Source organism: Alligator mississippiensis, chromosome 7 (assembly GCF_030867095.1).
Source record: "Alligator mississippiensis isolate rAllMis1 chromosome 7, rAllMis1, whole genome shotgun sequence".
NCBI lineage: Eukaryota > Metazoa > Chordata > Crocodylia > Alligatoridae > Alligator > Alligator mississippiensis.
In genome coordinates, this window is record NC_081830.1 from 80,360,532 (window position 1) to 80,376,304 (window position 15,773).

The window sequence follows — 15,773 nt, forward strand, 5'->3', positions numbered from 1 at the left end:
GCCTTTGCAATATACTGCAGATAGAGGGAACCAACTCGTGCCCATAAAATGGAGTGGAAGGCAGCCATCTTTGGTTTTTTAGCAGTCTAGGGAGACAACTTGTCCAAGTACAGGTTTTCCTCGCTTTATGCTGTACATGCATTGCTGGAAAAGGGCGTATAACTCCAATTTGCAAAAAGGGAACCCACTTTACAATGTAACAAACAGGGATATGTTCCAAGACCTCGACTGTACTGACCGCCACAGCCATGTCTACCACTTTCACAAGACAATTGTGGTACTCGCCAACAGCAGACAGTACACACAAGCACAGGGTGGGGGTAAGCATTTAGTTGGTGTGAAGAGAGGGTGGTGAAAGGTCTTCAGTGTCAGACCCCACATCACTGGTAGGACGTATAGGCTGGATAAGATCCACAGGAGATAAGCTAGTGGGACGCTTAAAAGCCATAATGGGGACAGCAACTACAGAAACACGTTGCAGACAACAAGCGAGGAGCGCAGATGCATGCAGGAGACTATATTTTGGTGCACATCACTCCCACAATGCACTGCACAAAGCAGCTGACTGCAGGTTTCCACCATCCTGATTGCATAAGAGTGAATTTACCTCTCATAATAAATTTTTGGTATAAAAAGGGTCATCGCATAAGAGCGAATTCGCACATACAGAACCCACATAAAGTGAGGGAAACCTGTACATAATGTTTCATCTTGAGCTGATCAGCCATGTTGCTTTGAACGTGATATTACTGCAGTTTTACACTTTAGGCTCCAAGATCCACAAGCCCTAAATAAAATCCAGTGCATGAGAACCACACTTCCAAAAACAGGACCGAGTAGTGCATAACATACTGATTCAGCCGTAAACGTACAGCCTCCAGTTCTCCACAAACCATGCTATTGGTATTCTGTAGGTTTGCATTTGCAATGGATTATAAAGCAGATACAATTAAAAGTTTAGCTTTTGTTACCTCCTTATCAGAATTTGTATCCTGTGGATCAAAACAGAGGAAATGCAACCCAGTTTACTGAAAGCTGAGAAAAGGGCACCCAGCATGTGAGGGTGGTAGCAGCAATTAGCATGAAAACCAAGACTAAACAAGAATATTATGGGATTATCTCTAGACCCATGTCAGCACATTACAGTATGGGTATACTAATTACACCAAAAAACTAGACTGTAGGTGGTTAGATGCACTTTGATCTTAGTTATCAAGTCTATCATATTCTAAGAAGCTACATTTATCATCTGGGGGCTGAATGCAGTAAGAGCCTCCATCCTGTTCAGTTTGTGAAAGCTAAACTATTAAAGCTGAAGATGCACAGGAACCCTTCTTTCCTCTCTCCCCGTTTAGAAAAAGAAGGCTCACTTACACAAACTGCGTTAATGTCGGACACATGCCCCGTGAAAGACTGCCTGCACATCCCATCTCGAATATCCCAAAGCTTGGAAGAGGCATCACAGGCACCCGAAACAAAAGTCCTCATGTCTGGACTGAGAGATAGACTCATGACATCACCAGTGTGCCCTGTGAATGTGGTTGTCTGTTGACCAGTTTCAATATCCCATAGAGCACTGTAAGTAAAAACAAGAGCGTTAGACAGACCAATGTCTTGCATTCTCTACTAATTTAGCTGTAAAATAACCAAAGTGCTTAAACACCAGGCCCCTGCCTCCAAAACTCACCAGGTGGTATCTCCTGAGCTTGTGACAATTTGGTTGTCATCTAGAAAACGACAGCAAGACAGGTATCCTGGAACAGAAGCAAGGTTATGTTAATTTAACACCCCACTGCAGCAACAGAAGTGACCCCAAAACCTTCCTGTTATTTATACCAACACTGGTTATAGTACTACGTGACAGGAAACTTCTGCTGCATTTTAAACATTAAAATGCTCAGTCATCTATCGTCAGAAGTACTGCTCCACTTCTGCACACAGGGAGCTACCAACACCATCTCCACTGAAACCAAGCAAGCACGCAACTCGGTTTTAAAGATGAGTTCAAACAAGCTCATAATTTTAAAAAAATCATACTTCAAAGGGATCCAAACAGGTCATTAAACTATATTCCATTTGGTGAACTAGTAGGACTGTGTTCACTTTAGGACACAGTGCTGTGAACTGTGCAGGCTTAGAACTGCTTTACTTAGCCTGAAAAGAAAAAAAACAAAAAACCAAAATGCAACTAACCTGTGTGCCCCGGCAACTCTCTGCTCACTCTCACGTTGCCCTCTCTGGTTTTCAAATTGTATATGGAGCAGATGTTGTCCAATCCACCACAGGCGACGTAATTGCCAGAAGGTGCATACGCACAAGTCATTACCCAGGAAGATCTCAAGGGAATGGCATGCATCTTTAGACAGACAAGGCGTGTTAGAAACACTCCAGATTTTGGGCAACCGCATTCCAAAAGAGCCATCTTTGCCCACCTACTGATTTCAGTTATCTGCAATTTTGCTTTAGCACTGCAGACCAAGTTTGCTAAAAAAATACATATATATACACATATGGGGAGAAGGAATCTGATTTTAACAAACACTCGCATCTTTATTGCAAATCCTTGCTTAATTTAAAGGATGGACAAGCACCCCCACCTCTCATTGGTGTGTGGTAGCTCAGAACAAGATCTTTTTTTGTCATTTTTTAACGTACGAATATTTTGTAATATGTGAAACTGCGTTTACATTGTACGCCAGGGCTCTGTTAGCCACATTCCTCTTCCCAGTTTTGCTTCCATGAACCAGATGCTCAGATGATGTAAAATGCGACTATGCCAATTTACATCAGCAGAGGATCTGCCCATCCCACACACACAGCTCTGGGCCTGCCTTGTTTCCACACCCCCTACTACTTTCTTCAGTCCAAGGAGCAGCGCTTATCTTGTACAGTCAAACCCAAATAACAGCACTTTTATGTCACACATCACCTAGTCAGCTTTCACCATCAGTGGGTGACTTCCAGACATGATAATGCAAACCCCCCCAAATCTCCCACACCACTAGACATTTTCATAAGCCACTTAACATCAGCAGCTTAAATGATTTCTGCTGGGTAAATTTACCCCTTTATGTCACAATTATCAACGAATGACCCAAGGTCCAACCAGTTAGCAGACAGTTATTGGCAAATGATTTGCCCTGCTAAAGAAATGTGCGCCAGTATAAGAACAGCAAAAACATGGTTTCTTTGAAGCTGTTACATTGGCTTGTTGGGCGCTTGTTCAGCACCTGGGAATTCAAGGAACCACCAGAGCCAAAGTGCTGCTTGGTTTGCCTAGGGCTTTAGTGCCACCTGCACAATTTATCCTGCAGTCAATTTGGAAAAGGTGCAGAACTTCTTACCATGCAGTGTGATCTTTGGGGTGTGCCTGGGACGCTTTTGGGAAAAATCAAACATTAATAAAAGGTTCAGAGTGAGTGAAGCGCATATGCAGGGCCACTGGGAGGGGATCTAAGGGCTTAAGCTCTTCCAACTTGTGTGTGTGGGGTGACAAAACTGAAGGAAGGAAAGGCTAGTCAGCATACAATTCTTTAACATGAATTATGATATTCATTCTTTAACATGAATCATTATTATGATTTCTTTATTAAGAAAAAAAGTAACGTCTCAGATAGATGTTACACAAGCTCACAAAAGGGTATGAGTTACAGTCTCTACAAATTCAGACCCAAGGTGCCACCTTTGGGAAGCGATCGGCGCACAAATAAGGGCCACCTGGTGTACAAGTGCAGTTACTGTCAACCCTGTTTAAGATCACAGACTTGTCAGTCCTGCATGCGTGATGTTCCCAGCATTTGACTGTAATACATTCACACTGCCACTTTGCAAACACTGTGGTTGACTGCTCTTGCAACAGATTTATGCTGTTGCTTCTGTCAAATTACATTAGCCATGTGAACAGATGAAGAACAAGAATAAGGCATTAATTAGAATTCAAAAAGATTCAATTCTCCCACTCAGAGACAAGCTTAAACAGCAAGGATCAGGAGAGCTGCTTTCCCTTCAAAAGACCCTGGGACCACAGCATTGCTCCTACAATGCAGACACCACTCATCTAGAGCTATGTTAACATAGGTTATAAGGAATATTCTGTTTTAATCCATGACTAAAAGCTCTACATAAAAGGGATTCTACCCAAGCTAAAAATGCACTTGGAGTTAGAAACAGAGGCTAAGTGCAGACATTCGTAGAGGTTAGGGGGAGGGAGGGTTAGACGGCATTAAAAATAGCCACCTGATCTAAGGTAAGTCAGGATGGAGAGAGGAGGGCCTAGTGAGGGAGAGCTGGAGGGGATCAGGGGGAGCAGGAGGGATCCACAGGAGTGACTGGGGGGGAATCTAGGAGGCAGGCAGGATTCACGTGGGGTTGCTGGGGTCCAAGATGGTTTGATGGGATCAGGGGGGTTCACAAGGTCCATGGGGGGAGTCTTAGGGAAACCAAGGGGCTGTTTTTAGCCTCCCCAAATTCCCTCCGGCAAACCTAGCCCTATCCCTTTTGCCCCTTCCCCTACTGATACTTACCTCCTTGGCTTCTAGCAGCAGCAAACGCTGATAAAACCAGCACCCAGACCAGCTTGCAGGATGGAGGGTACAGGGGCCAGCTGGTTGGTCTATGGCAAGGGTCCACGGGCTTAAAAATGGCCTGGTGCCAGAGGGACAGGTAAGAAAAGTGCAGCTCTGGGGCTGGGGCCAGCAGCTGGGCTTTCCCAGCCTGGGGCCGTGCAAGTAACTGTCCTGAAGTTTGATTCACCAGTCTAACCTAGACTGATTAAGTACAAGCGTACATCAATCCAGGTCTCTCTCAGACAGCGTTCCACCATTTTTAGACAGGTCCGTGTGCATATAACTTCTGTACTGTTCTGGGGTTTAGACTGATTACTGATCACTGAGACCGGGTCTAAGTGTACGGTCTGGTCTGCCCCTGGGTGAACTAAGTTAGATCTGGCGGCCATTTTTAACCCAATCTAACCACACCCTAGCCCCCAAAATGTCTACACTTAGCGAGAAAGAAAAATCAAAGCAAGCTAGTTACATCTTCAATCCAAATAAATGAAACAAGTATTTTATGAACAGAAGGGAAGAAACAGATATAAAAATCAAAGGAGTGAGAAGAAAATAAATCCCACCACCTCAAAGTACCAGATTATAGGCCCAGATTACCATAGGGATTATAAACAACTCTACCTTATTTGTTGTATAACTATCCCAAATAATTAATTTTCCATCTTGGGAAGCGCTGACTAGTAGCCTAAAGATAACCACAAAACAGAGAATGACGTTAATTCCTTGCATCCTACTAAATTTCAAAATAGACACGAGCCATACATGAATACAACTCAGAATAAGCTTTCCATTTTCTGCTTCTTTCTATTTTTAAATCTTTTTAGGGCCAATATATCCTGGAACAGCTGTGAAGAACAATACGTTGCAGGATGAAAAACATTACCTGCATCCATGGGCACACAGTCACTATTGAAATAGGCTACAATAACGGACTTCAAACTAGAATGCCCACATGTTTGAATAGACGATATCAGTTATTTAGAAAAAAATTCACACTTTTAAGGGATGTTCCAGAATTATCTTTTTGCTCCATCAGAACTAATGAACAAACAATGGTCTTCTTGATTTAGAGTCTTTTTTTTGTTACTGTTGGGCATTCTTGGAAGTTATTATTAAATATTGTTCAAAACATTTTCAAAAGAACTAATACAGCAAGTTATCAATACACTTCACTCTCATCTGGATAACTTGCCGATTTTTTAAATGAATTCCTCAGTCATAATCAGCATAACACTGGAATAGCTATAACTACATAGCAGGATATATTTCTTGTTGTTGCTTACAAAACAATGCGTTTCCTAGGAAATTAAATGTGACCTCTTATGGTTTTATTAATGCTCTGTTAACATACATTTACAGTAAATCTTAAAAACATATTAAGTTATATTATTTCCCTTTGATGTTCAGAGATTGCAATATAAATCATTCCAAAAAGCTAAGTGGTATCAAATTTGAAAAAACCCCAACAATTCTCCAACAGCCTTACAATGTCCTTATAAGAGAAGTTATATTTTCATTATTCATATAGTTAAAATTAGCTTTAAAGAAAGGCAGGATAAAGCATGGAAATGTTTCTCAAACCATGATCCATGTTCTCAGGGTAGGCTGAAGCCTGATTAGGTTCCAGAGCTGGGTCTATTTTCTGATATTAACCTACAAAATTTTCAGGAGTTAAAAAGTGCCCTCAATCTCTGAATTCAAGTATCACTTGTACAAACCTTGAATCAGATCCCCAGTGCATAGCATAGATTTTAGCTAAGTGACCTCTCAGCGTACGCCTTGTTCGCATTTGGATTCGCCCCACTGAGTCCAGACTTGTGGTGATCTGCACAGGAAAACAAAACTTTTTGATTATTCTGCATCTCAGAAGCGCAGGTCAAAAGTGCAAGCAACATTTTGAACACTTCTAGAACCCAAGTATCTTGCATCAAGTAGGCTTCAAACGTGGTAGTAAAGCACAGGGCAATCCCACAAAAATTAGGTCACATGATGTTCTAAACAATCAAGGGGTCTTCCAAAATTCACGGTAACAGTAAAAGCAGACTTAATAACTGCTACTGTAAAGTTGCAGACACTCTTTGAAGACAATTTGTCTAGACATTCTGTATGAACTTGATTTATACGTTACCAAAATTGACAAACACTTGAGCAATAGCCACAGAAGAAAATCATTCAGTATCTGTTGCAGTGTATTTTGGTTGCAATTGAAAAAAAAAACTTAAAACTGGACTTTAATCAAGAATAACTTCAGTTTCCAAATATAACAAATTGTTTACACCCAGGGAACCAGGAACAGTTTTTCAACAGCTGAACTGCTGGGCTAGAACTATGAGATTATGTAGTTTTATTTAAAAACTTGAAACAGGTAGCATTAGTATATAAACTAAGAAAGCTGAGAACTTGTAACGTATCTGTCCCTATAGTAGGTAGGGTCTGAGAGCCAGATGATATCAGTACAGATGTCTTCATAAATCCTTCTTGTAATTAAAGCTAGAAATTTTGTAATTTCAGTAGCACACTAAGTACCACACTTCTAGAGAATTGCTACACTGATTCTGTCCAGCCACTTTTCTCAGTCAGCTATAACCATGCAGTAATCCTATGACTGCATACATGCAGCTTTTACATATACAGAGCTAATGACATACCTGAGCAAGAGTTGTGTCACTACATGCTTTTCTGGCATCCTAAAACAGAGAAAAAAAACAGGTACTCTGAATCTAGAACACAATTACATTGAACATAACCTGAAAACATTTATCAACCAAAGTCCTTTTAAATCGAGACTGAAAATCTGACAGGAATTTAAAAAAAATAAAATATGCAAGGTCAATAGTCTCTGATCTTAGTTTAAGAGTGAAACCAACACTTAACTAGCTGAAACAGGTAAGGATCTTTACAATGTTAAGTCATTAAAAAGAAGCTAGCGTCCTTAACTGAATCTCCCTCTGAACTGGCAAGTGTTACACTGAGTCCTATGCAATTCTAAACCACTCACTTAGAGGGACTTTTTCTATCATTCAAGAAAATCAGACACATTATGGGGTAGGAGTGGAAAAATAGAGGAGGAAGCATGCGACTAAGGCCTGAATGAAGAAATCTTACCATCACCTTTAACAGAGGGGGAGGAGGAGACAGCATGTTCCACCTCAAACCCTCCCCCCCCCCCCCAAAAAAAAATGGCAGAGGACGGAGGGAGAGAAGCTGAAACACAGTAAACCGAATGCTTCGACAGTTGAGCTCTCCTAATTCTACTTTCCAGAGCTGTATTTGTAGCTCAATTTTATTCTCTTCAAGATGAGGGAAGAAGCAGAAGTGGTTGAATTTCTTGGTTTCTTTCTTCTTCCCCTACTTTTAGGGGAAGGGCGCTGAATTTAGCAGGAAAGCTAGAGACACAAAATCCCATTTATTATCACTGCTAAGTAAGAAATGAACAGGGGTGGTCAATGCTGTGCGTGAAACAAGACAAAAGGGAAGACACCGACTATTTACATTACACTTGCTCACATAACAAACCAGCTTGCTTGTCCGAGCAAGCAATTCTTAGTCCTTTCATTATGATCATCTTACTTGTGGCAGGAAGTGGTGCTGTAGGAACTTCTTCCTGGCTACTCCAATTTGGTGCATGTGATTTCCTCTTTGACACAGCTGTTCCCACCCAACTGGCAAATTAACATAAGCTACAGATGTTTGAACAGTAGCATCCTGTCTGCAGTCTGCTGCCTTTGCTGCTTAAACAAGGAAGATCTGTTCCTAGAATCGGGACAGGGTTAGTATCCTCAACCCTTAGTTTATCTGTATTTTTAAATTTAGATTTTTACTGGCAAAGCTAGCAACAGCAGCTCTTAAGGTTGCCTAATGCTTTCTATTCAAAGACCCCATTCTCAGTTCACTTCACTGGATTTTCAATTGTATGGGCTGACTTTTTCCATGCCAGATGTTGGCCCCCTCAGAATTATTTTGGAAAGTTTTAGCCAAACAGTTCAGCCATTTACAAGAATAAGACAAAAATACATTATTCCCATATTAAATTCTGGCTACCTTTCTCTTTGAAAAAGGTGTAGTATCTGCATGGTTTTAGAGCAAGGACTTGAAATATGTCAGGTACTAGGAATGTGCTTTGTGGTCCCTACAAAATTCATATTAATTTGGGCACGTTGGACCTTTGAAAAATTGCAATTTTTATATGCTCAGCAGAGATTTTAGATTTTGGCAGCTACATTTTCCACAGCTTCTGGCTACACCAGGCCTGCTACTACTGCCCAGAGCCGAGTAGGATTTCCCTGCACCTAAAGCTTTGACTGTGGGCCATAGCACGTGCAAGCGACACCTCTCATCTCGCTGCTCCAGACACCATAAAACAAGAAAGCTGCCCTGTTCAAATGTACGTACACAAGGAGAGTAGTGGGACAGGGAACCAGATGAGGTAGACAGGAGGCTGGTGGGGGCAGGGGGAGGAAAAGGGTAACAGGAACTAAGCATTTGGGGGCGAGGAGAATGGCTGAGACTAAGACTGGCTGGCAAGTCGAACTGGGATAAGAGCCAATAGGTTGAAGCAGAGAGGCAGACTGACTAGGACCCAGACGGAAAGAGGAAAGGAGGATGGAGGGGAGAAACTGAAACCAAACTGCACAGCAGGGTAGAAGAACGGAGCATAGGCTTGTAGCCATGGGGGATAGCTTAACTGGCTGAGCACAGGTAACAGGAAAAGGTTTCCTCCCCCTTGGTTGAGGAGGAAAACAGTACAACTGGACAAGGAGTCTGAGGAGGAAGCCAAGGATTCGAAACATTTGGTGGGATCAGAGGCTGCAAGTAACTGATTGGATAGAGAAAATAAGAATACAAGGGGGGTGAACAGGATGTTGAATGGTTGGGAAAGAGAAAGGAACAAGTGGCCCACGGAGGGTACATGATTAGAACAAGGACTGGTTAAAAGACAGAACAGAAAGGGTCACACCTGGAAGAAAAGGCAAAAGTTTGCACCCACTAAAGAACAGTCCCCATAGTGCGCGGATGGAGCCCAGCACTCCCCAAGCCTCACCGTTTCCCGTTTCTCTGCTGTCAGTGAAACCACAAGCAAGGAGCCCCTCTCACCTGAGCACTGATCCAGAAATGAACTATTGTTATCACTTGCTCTGGTAGCAAAAGGCACAATTTTTTCTGCTAGATTCAAAGGTTCCAGCCACGCTTGCATCTTTCAACCTGTTCAAATTGCAACTGCGTGGGCACTTCTTACGTTCTCCTTTCTTAACTTTATAGTGCAGAGTTTGCAACTTTAATGTTTGCTTGATGCAAGTGCGGTGTGTAATATTTTGGGCTTTTATATCAAACTGAAAAAATATTCATCATGTGGTTCGCAAGATAATGCCACATGATGGGTATTTTTTCAGTTTAATATAAAAGCCCAAGAAATGATCTATTTTCATAAACACCTGTGAGAGTTAAGGTGGTATCATCATCATCATCATCCTACATGCCCAGAAATGGAACACAGACACAGAAATAAGGGTCACGTGTCCACTAATTTGGGATGATGAATCAGTCATCTAGGACTGAATTTTTTAGCACTGTTTAGGATTTGATCAGCTAACCACTGCTGTTATTAAAATTCAGCTGCAGATAACTGCTCTACCAAGGGGCCAAGTCAAACATTTAAAAAATAAGAAATCTCCATTTAGGGGCCACCTGAAAACAGGTGGTTTATGCAAATACCTAGTTTCCCACAGGTACTGCATGATGGAGGCACAGACAGAATCCAACTGTCTCGAGCAACTTCTTAGACAGCTGCTTTAAATTGAAACCAGCCTTTTACCTTCCTATTATTCCTGCCTAATTCACTGCACAAGAAAGGAACCAGCATTCTGCAAGTCTCCTTCACTCCCCAACCTTGATTCACCATCCAGAACATATCCATCTTGTGCACTGAATAAGGCAATGGCCCTACAGAAAAAAAAAACAGGTGCTCACATGCTTAAAGACTAAATCATTATATACATATAAGGAGAAACTTGCATCTGGCTTTTCTGTTCTTGACTTCGCCAGCTTTGTGATCTTGTAACATATGTTTATGTATAGCTTATTTTGATGACACTTTAAAAATAAAAGCAGCGTGAGTTTTCCTTTCAAGAGCAAGCTCAAAAGCTGATTAGACCATCTCTACCTATTTTTAAGGATTTCTACAGTTAGATAATTCATAAAATATTGATATCTAGTAGAAGAACAGGTTTAAATACAAGAGTAATAAATCTCCTAGTGTTTAAGAATCCCTTTTGCTTGCAGAATGAAACAAGTGAGATAGCTAAGCTAAGCTAAGCATGCAACAGCTGAAGTAGCTCAGCAATGGATGCAATCAATTAAGTGAGCCAGATTTATTACTATTTATTATTTTTATTATTAACAGCATGGCTGGCAGTATCCCCCCAAGTTAAAGCTACAAGTATTTATCTCAGCTTGACAAAGACTGAATGGGAGACTACTACCTACTGGGTGAGTCTATATGAGACGCTTTACAGCACATTAAATTACTCTAATTCTCAGTAAAGCATCACTATCTACACATGCACAGCAGTTACTGTGCAGTAGATTAGTTTAATGCACTGATTTCTAGTACCTATAGGTACTGGAAATCAGCGCATTAAACTAATGCATCAAAGTGCATGTGTAAGATGCTGACCAAGAGCAAATTGCTCCCAGACAGCCTAGGCAGCAAAGGTCCACAGGAGGCGGGGAGAGCTGTCCCAGCTCAGTGGGCAGATCCCTGCCAGCCCTATGGAGATTGAGACCAGCCACCGTGGCCCCTGCCAGCCTGGAGCTGGCACCCGTGGGCAGAAGCAGTCCTAGACTGACTGTTCTCAACAGGCGCACATTCAGATGGGTGCAGAGGCTCAGTTTAATCTGCCTGAATTTTCTGCACAGAAAAGTCGGCGGGAAGGTGGAGAGATGCCGAGCTGGATGCCACCTGGGCAACAAGGGAAAACTGTTGGCTCATATTCAGCTTATTGTGCAGTCCCCAGCCTGTATTGGTGCATGGGATTGTTTCATCCTAAGTGCAGGACTTTGCACTTGTCCTTGCTGAACCTCATGAGATTCTTTTTGGCCCAATCCTCCAATTTGTCTAGGTCACTCTGAATCCTACCTTTACCCTCCAGTGTACCAACTACCTCCCTTCCCTAGCTTGGTGTCATCTGCAAACTTGCTGAGGCTGCACTCTGTGCCATCTTCCAGGTTGTTGATGAAGACACTGAACAAAACCAGCCCCTAGGACTGACCCCTGGAGCACTCCACTTGATACCAACTACCAACTAGATATCAAGCCACTGATTACTACCCTCTGAGCCTGATGCTCCAGCCAGTTTTCTACCCACCTTACGGTCCATACTTCCCTGGCTTGCCTGCAAGAATGCTATGGGAGACCATATCAAAAGCCTTGCTAAAAATCCAGGTATAACACATTCACTGGTCACCTCCCATCCACAGAGACAATTATCTCATCATAGAAGGCAATCAGGTTGTTCAGGCATGACTTGCCATTGCTGAATCCATGCTGACTGTTCCTAATCACCTTCTCCTCCAACGGCTTAGAAAAGGGTTCCTTGAGGATCTGCTCCATGATTTTTCCAGGGACTGAGGTGACACTGACTGGTCTGTAGTTCCCTGGATCCTCCTTTTTCCCTTTCTTAAATATGGGCACTATGTAAGCCCTTTTCCAATCATCCAGGACCTCTCCTGGTCACCATGACTTTTCAAAGATGATGGGCAATGGCTCTGCAATCTGATCAGCCAACTCTCTCAGCACCCTTGGGTGCATCTGATCCGGCCCCATGGACTTGTATGTTCAGCGTTTCTAAACAGTCCCTAACCTGTTCTTTCACCACTGTTGGCTGTTCACCTCCTCCCCAAACTGTGCTGCCCAGTGCAGTAGTCTGGGAGCTGACCTTGCCTGTGAAGACTGAGGTGAAATAGGCACTGAGCACTTCAGCTTTTTCTGCATCCTCTGTCACAAGGTTGCCTCCCCCATTCAGTGAGGGATCCATACTTTCCCTGATCCTCCTCTTGCTACCAACATACTTGTAGAAACCCTTCTTGTTACCCTTCACATCTCTTGCTAGCTGCAACTCCAACTGCACTTTGGCCTTCCTGACTCCATCCCTGCATGCCTGAGCAATGCTCTTATACTCCTCCCTAGTTATCTGTCCAAGTTTCCACTTCTTATAAGCTGCCTTTTTGTGATATAGTTTACTGAAGAGTTCCCTGCTAAGCCAAGCTCGTTTCTACCATACTTGCTAGTCTTCCTGTGCTTTGGGATGGTTTGTTCCTGCACGCTCAGTAAGACTTCCTTAAAGTACAGCCAGCTCTCCTGGACTCCCCTCCCCATCAGTCTGGCTTCCCAGGGGAACCTGCCCTTGAGTTCCCTGAGCAAATCGAAGCCTGCTTTTCTGAAGTCCAGGGTTTGTACTCTGCTGCTCTCCATCCTTCCTTGCCTCAGGATCCTGAATTCAATCATCTTATGGTTACTGCTGCCCAAGCTGCCATCCACTACTAAATTCCCCACCATTCATCCTTGTTTGTGAGCAGCAGGTCAAGAAGACCACAGCCCCTAGCTGGCCACTCCAGCACTTGCACCAGGAAGTTGTCCCCAGCACTCTCCAAAAACTTCCTGGATTGCCTGTGCACTGCTGTATTGTAATCAACCTGACATCAACTGGGAGGGAAAGTCCCCCATGAGAACCAGGGCTTGTGATCGGGAAACCTTCTGCTGTTTGAAGAAAGCCTCATTCACCACTTCCTCCTGGTCTGCTAGTCTATAGCAAGCACCCACTACAATACTGCCCTTGCTATTCTCCCCTTTAACCATAACCCAGAGACTTTCAACAGGCCTATCTCCAGTTTCATAATGGAGCTCTGAGCAATCGCATGGCTCTTTTACATACAACTCCTCCTCCTCTTCTCCCCTACCTGTCCTTCCTGAACAGTTTGTACCCATCCTTGACAGTGCTCCAGTCATGCAAGCTATCCCACCAAGTCTCTAACCAGTCAGTCTCACCTCAATACCTGGGAAGTTATTGGAGCATATCCTAAGGAAGGCTATATGCAAGCATCTGGAGGGGGAAAAGGTGACTGCAAGCAGCCAAGATGGATTTATGAAAAACAAATTGTGTCAAACAAACCTGATCTCATTCTTTAAAAAGTAACTACCTGAGTGGATGAAGGGAAGACTGTGGATGGATACAGTATATCTGGACTTCAGCACCCTTTTTATAAGTTCCCATAAGATCTCATAAACAAATTGGTAAAATGTGGGCTGGATAAAACTACTGCAAGGTGGACAGATAATTGGCTAATCACCACAAGCAAAGGGTAATAATTAATGGGTGGCCTTTGGTGCCTGCCACTTTAAAGGCCTGAGCAGGCAACAGAGCAGCCTGCAGGTGACTGCAGTGCCAATCAGGAGAGTCACGTGGCCAGCAGGAGGCTGCCTGATTGGAGGGGGGCCTAGCTGCTGGAGAATAAGAGCAGGCCCTGAGCAGTAAAGCCAGCAGTTGCTGCAGGAAGCTGGAGGGAGAACATCACCTGGTTTGAGCTGCTGCTCCCAGATCACCTGGATGTTCAGGGTAGGAACTACGGGGATGGCGGATGTTCCTGGTCCTGGGGCATGACCTGAAATGACACTCTACTAGGGTAGGATGGTGTGGTGGGGCTGCCTGTGGCGGGGTGATCCCCAGGAAATGCCATACCAATTGCCTCCCTAGTGAAAGGCAAATATAGGGTGCCTTACAGCCTCAGCCCCTACAACTTGGTGGGTAACCCCATAGCAGGAACAGACAGGGTCCAGACATATCGACAGATACCTGAGGCCAGAGTGGGCCGAAGGCCAAGTTGGGGGCCCAGGTAGGTTGACAGACTCCTGACACCCAAGGGGGTGTAAGGCCCAGAAGCCCCAGTGAAGGGGTGGTGTAGTGGTCCCAGTAGGGGGACATGTGATGGAACACCTGAGTAGTAGGCCACATAGAGCAGGACCCATATGGGGCCTGAAGGGCTGCACATGAATTGCGTGGAGTACAGTCTGTGCAGGCAGGCCTGAAGGGCTGCGCATAGACCAGCTCCAGTGAGGGGGCTTGAGTGTACACAAGCACACCCTAGGAGCGTGCACACACTAAGCACACCCCTTCCTGAAGCACACCCCAGGAGAACTGCTCTTCTGGCATGGTTCAGTACCCACTGAGGTATAGCAACTTTAAGCCCACTTTACGGAAATGGGAGTCTCCTCCCTAGCTTGCTCCAAGGGCCTCAGGGCTAAGGGCAAGCAAAACTTGGGGGTATCTGTACCTTAAGTCTCTGGGTTTGGGCCTGCAAGTAGGATGCCTGCCACAGGATTTGGAAACATCTGAAGCCCCAGGTGTGGGTGGAGGATGTTTGCTGGTAGTAGAGCCGCTTATGGTTCTGGACTCTTGGATTCGGAATTAGTTTTGGCTAATTTGGCCTTGGATACAAATTAAACTAAAAAAAAATTATACTATATACAAGTAGTTGCCAAAATGAACAAAAGTGTATTTATAAAACACCTGTGATAAAACTTATAGCAGTTTCAAAAAAAGGTGACATGCAGATGTGCACTGATACATAGGTGCCATATCAGATCGGCACCAATAAAAGGAAAATTTAACGTTATCGGCTTTTTTTTGGCCAGCGCAGCTGATAATGTACCAATAAATAACATATGCCTTCTGGCTGGGGCCCTCTATGCATGTGCACAGCCACTACATACACATGGTCAGGTGCACAGCTGGGCAGTGTGGAGAGCAGCACCTTGCAGGTAAGTCTGTGGAGGAGAAGGGACTTGGGGGAGAGCAGATCAAGGCCTCCACAGTGAGGGAGGGAGTAGGGTAGGGGATGCCTCCCAGCCAAGACAGTGAATGGGACCCTGCGATTGGGGCAGGTAGTGGGATGGAGCCACAGGCAGCTCGTCCAAAGTACATGGGGGGTGGTGGGAAGAGGGGTCAGCTCCCTGCTGCTGGGTGTAGCCCCAGAGGAGGCATATGCTACTCCCCAGGTTTGTATCCAAGGTGGAGGCAGGGTGCTCATTGTGGGCTCAGGGTTTTCCGCCCTGCTGCTTTGTCCCGGGAGCCATGCAATGGCTGCACGTCCCCTGCCCATCCGGCAGCAATAGCACTGGCAGGCTGCACCTCCTGCCACTGGGCGAGGGATCCA

The 15,773-nt window shown here is 44.2% G+C and overlaps 1 protein-coding gene across 4 annotated transcripts in view; it reads right to left on the reverse strand.

Annotated features, from left to right (window-relative positions):
• Nucleotides 1–15,773, reverse strand: part of GNB4 (G protein subunit beta 4) — a 113,370-nt gene that overhangs the window by 6,753 nt on the left and 90,844 nt on the right. For all 4 annotated transcript variants that reach the window (XM_059731173.1, XM_059731172.1, XM_019478456.2 and 1 more), the window contains exons 3-8: nucleotides 7,214–7,252; nucleotides 6,284–6,390; nucleotides 5,187–5,250; nucleotides 2,194–2,356; nucleotides 1,688–1,754; nucleotides 1,375–1,576 (exon numbers count right to left, since the gene is read on the reverse strand). In XM_059731173.1, the coding sequence (XP_059587156.1) occupies nucleotides 1,375–1,576; nucleotides 1,688–1,754; nucleotides 2,194–2,356; nucleotides 5,187–5,250; nucleotides 6,284–6,390; nucleotides 7,214–7,252 (642 nt within the window). The remainder of the gene's footprint in view (nucleotides 1–1,374; nucleotides 1,577–1,687; nucleotides 1,755–2,193; nucleotides 2,357–5,186; nucleotides 5,251–6,283; nucleotides 6,391–7,213; nucleotides 7,253–15,773) is intronic.